Source organism: Coptis chinensis, chromosome 4 (assembly GCF_015680905.1).
Source record: "Coptis chinensis isolate HL-2020 chromosome 4, ASM1568090v1, whole genome shotgun sequence".
NCBI lineage: Eukaryota > Viridiplantae > Streptophyta > Magnoliopsida > Ranunculales > Ranunculaceae > Coptis > Coptis chinensis.
Genome location: NC_141459.1, coordinates 36,412,490 through 36,416,101, shown reverse-complemented (window position 1 = coordinate 36,416,101; position 3,612 = coordinate 36,412,490). Strand labels below are relative to the sequence as shown.

The window sequence follows — 3,612 nt, the reverse complement described above, 5'->3', positions numbered from 1 at the left end:
CCATCGATAGTACCCGGGTCCAGCAAGCTTAGCTTGACCAGCTAAATGGATAGGCAAGTGCACCATAACATCAAAAAAGGATGGAGGAAAGATCATTTCCATTTTACATAGTGTGATGACAAACGGTACTCAAGATGCTCCAACTCTGCAACCCATAATACTTTCGAACATAACTGCTTGTAGAAATTAGAGAGCTCAACGAGAACTAACGTAACTTCCTTAGGTCAGATTCCACGTATTGCAACTGGAAGTAGCTGCTGAACTAGAACATGCCAATCATGGCTTTTCAGGCCAGGTATTTTTCATTCTTTCACCTAAACACGACGCGATATATTGGATGAAAAATTATCGGGAACTTTAATACCTTTCAAGAATTGACAAACCTTCCTCTTCTCAGTCAAGGACAAGGTATAGGGTGCAGGGGGGATATAGTACTTGTTACCCTCTTTAGCTATTGGATGAAGTGACTTTCGCATACCCATTAACACCAAATCTTGCCTTGCCTTTAAGTTATCTTTTGATTTCTTCTCTAAATTTAGCAATGTCCCAAGCCAACTCTCACCGTTGTTCTTTTCAATGTGCATGACATCTAGATTATGGAGTACACGAAGGTATTTCCAATACGGGAGATCAAAAAATGCACTGATCTTCTTCCAATTGTGTGGCAGATAATTATCATCTCTTTTTCTCTCATTCAACCTTATCACACTCCGCTTACCAAATGTGATTTGGTCGTACCCATGTAATTGAGCAAGTACATCACTTCCGCTAAAGGGACTTGGGGCAACTCCCATTTCAGTATTGTTATCAAAAGAACTCTTATTCTTTCGATATCTATGATTAAGTGGCAAGAATTTACGACTTCCCATATAACATAACTTTTTCCCATTTTGCAACCATTTTGAGCATGTCTTCTCATGGCAAGAGGGACAGGCAAGTTGACCTTTAGTGCTCCATCCAAACAAATTAGCAAATGCTGGGAAGTCGTTAATAGTCCACAAAACAGCTGCCTGCATTTTAAAATTCTGTTTTGAAGATGCATCGTACGTCTCAACTCCCTTTTCCCATAACTCCTTTAACTCATCAATCAATGGCTGCAAGTACACGTCAATGTTATTTCCAGGACTGCTAGGGCCAGGAATTAACAATGACATGATGAGAAAAGGTTGCTTCATACACATCCATGGCGGCAGATTATACGGAACTAGAACTACAGGCCAAGTGCTATGAATAGAACTAAGACTACCAAAAGGATTGAAGCCATCACTAGCCATACCGAGTCTGACATTGCGAGGTTCTAAACCAAATGAAGGATATCTTTGGTCTAAAATTTTCCATTCCTCGGAGTCAGTTGGATGCCTCAGAGCACCATCTTTCGTACGATCTTCAGCATGCCATCTCATATCTTTAGAAGTTTTTGAGCACATAAATAATCTTTGGAGTCTTGGCTTTACGGGAAAGTATCGCAAAACCTTAGCAGCATTTTTCTTAGGTTTTGCAAATGAACTAACTTCGTTCTCTGTACACTCCAATGAAGTCGTAATCCATCTTGACTCACCACATATATCATAGTTATCCTTGTCCATGATCGGTTTATTATCCTTCCAATACAACATACAATCATTTGGACATGCATCTATCTTAATGCACTCCATCCCAAGATCCCGCAGTTGTTTTTTTGATTCATAGTGATTCTTGGGCATATTGATGTCATCTGGAAGTGAACCATTCAATACCTCAAGCAACATGTCAAACGAATGATTACTCTAGCCGTTAAGACACTTTACATGAAGCAAGCGTACTAGGAAAGACAATTTTGAAGTCTTAGTACAGCCTGGGTACAAGGGTGTATCTGCTTCCTTCAACAACTTGTAAAACTTCTGTGCTTCCTCGTTTGGCTCATCCGTACGCGGGTGGCTAGAACTAGACTCATTTGAGTTCTGATCAGCTGGTATGTCATTGTCTATACCAACTGTGTTCTGAAATCCTAAAGCATCTTGCAACATTGTATACATATCGTCACTGTCATTAGACTCGTGACTAGTATTCACCTCCCCACTCTCTCCATGCTTTGTCCAACGGACGTAACTCCGTAATATACCATGATTTCGTATATGATGTTCCACTACATTTTTAGGCCATCTCATTATTTTAATGCATCTAACACATGGGCAGTACATCTCGTCACCGAGTTCCACATTTCGATTTTTCCAAGCAAACTCTATAAATTGCTGACAACCTAGTATATACTTACGACTGCCCCACAGTCGGATCCATCCAACTTTTATCCATTAAGATATTGAACTACAACAGCTACACAAGAAAACAATAAATATGACAATCTTGTTTAGTAAAAATATCATATCCTATAACAAGTTTAAAAATTAAATATTTAGTATAACAAAGACAAGAAAATGATCATTACACTAATAAGATTAACATCGTCAAACACATCAGTGTCACAACAACATTACACTTCAGGCATGGTCCACACTATTTGCTGATCCTTTTAAGATTTTATTTTTTGTGTTTTTGTTGCTTTCTTCACTACAAGACCAGCTACTACACTAGAAATATTTCCTTCATGGCCAGTGAGATTTCAAGAGACTCCCATAGTACTTGATTATCTCCTCTTGTTTTTTAAATAAGTTTAAATTGTCAACTATCTACTCTACACGTCTTGGCTACAGACTTGGAGTAGAATTGTAGAAGTGCAAGAAAATATTATGCTTTTATTTTATTTTTTGTCATTCAGTGTCATTGGTTTAGGTGATGTGAGTTGATTATTATATTCCCACTTGAATTTCTAACTTCAACCACAAAAAACTTTGAGCGTACAAGAAAATAAGTTTTTTTTTTCTTTTGTTCAGGGAAGTTCAAAATCAGGAGAGAGTACGGATTCGGGATCTGCCCAGAATATTATTTCCTATAAAGCTGATGCTCAGTTAGAACTAGACTCTCCTAGCAGCAAGAAGACATCAAAGGAGCATCTTGACCAGAAGCAGCAGTAATAACAACTGATAAAGACGGCATGTGATGTGTCTAGAACAAGACCACTACAACAAGCTAATCTAATAATATAAATGCACAAGTTATGAACTTTACCTCTTAATAAGAAAATAAAAGGCTAAAGCTTTAAACTTAGAAAAACATACTTTTTACCTACAAATAATATATAAAGGATTAGAAACTCATACATCAGTTAAGAATTGTTAACAAGCTAGTTAGAAGGAAGAAATAGTGAAGAATGAATTATTATACTTGAGAAGCAGTAGTGAAGGAGGAGCCAGAAGCAGTGAAGAAGGTGGCTGAAATGGTGGAAGTTTGGGGGTTCAATTATGATTTCTATTTTGTTATATTTCCATTTGTTCTTTCAAAAGTTTCGGGGTTCGATTTTTTCACCAAAATAAACGGAGGGAAAGAATAAAACAGACCGCGGGAATGTGTTTTCTTCGCCTTTTTTTTTCAGGCCAACTTAAGAACCTTCTTGCCACCATCGATGCAAAATACCCACTTGTAGCCGCGGCCAGAAACCAAGCATGGCAAACGGTATGACTTAACGCCACGGCCAAGTCGAACTGGTTGCAAGAAATAAGCCTTTTGTCACGGAAA

General features: G+C 38.0%; 1 protein-coding gene across 1 annotated transcript; it reads right to left on the bottom strand.

Annotated features, from left to right (window-relative positions):
• Window positions 1-314: 314 nt before the first annotated feature.
• LOC147503360 (uncharacterized) lies at window positions 315-1,748 on the bottom strand. The gene has a single exon (XM_086604805.1). The coding sequence runs from the start codon at window positions 1,746-1,748 to the stop codon at window positions 315-317; it is 1,434 nt and encodes a 477-aa protein (XP_086460931.1).
• Between the last annotated feature and the right edge of the window lie 1,864 nt (window positions 1,749-3,612).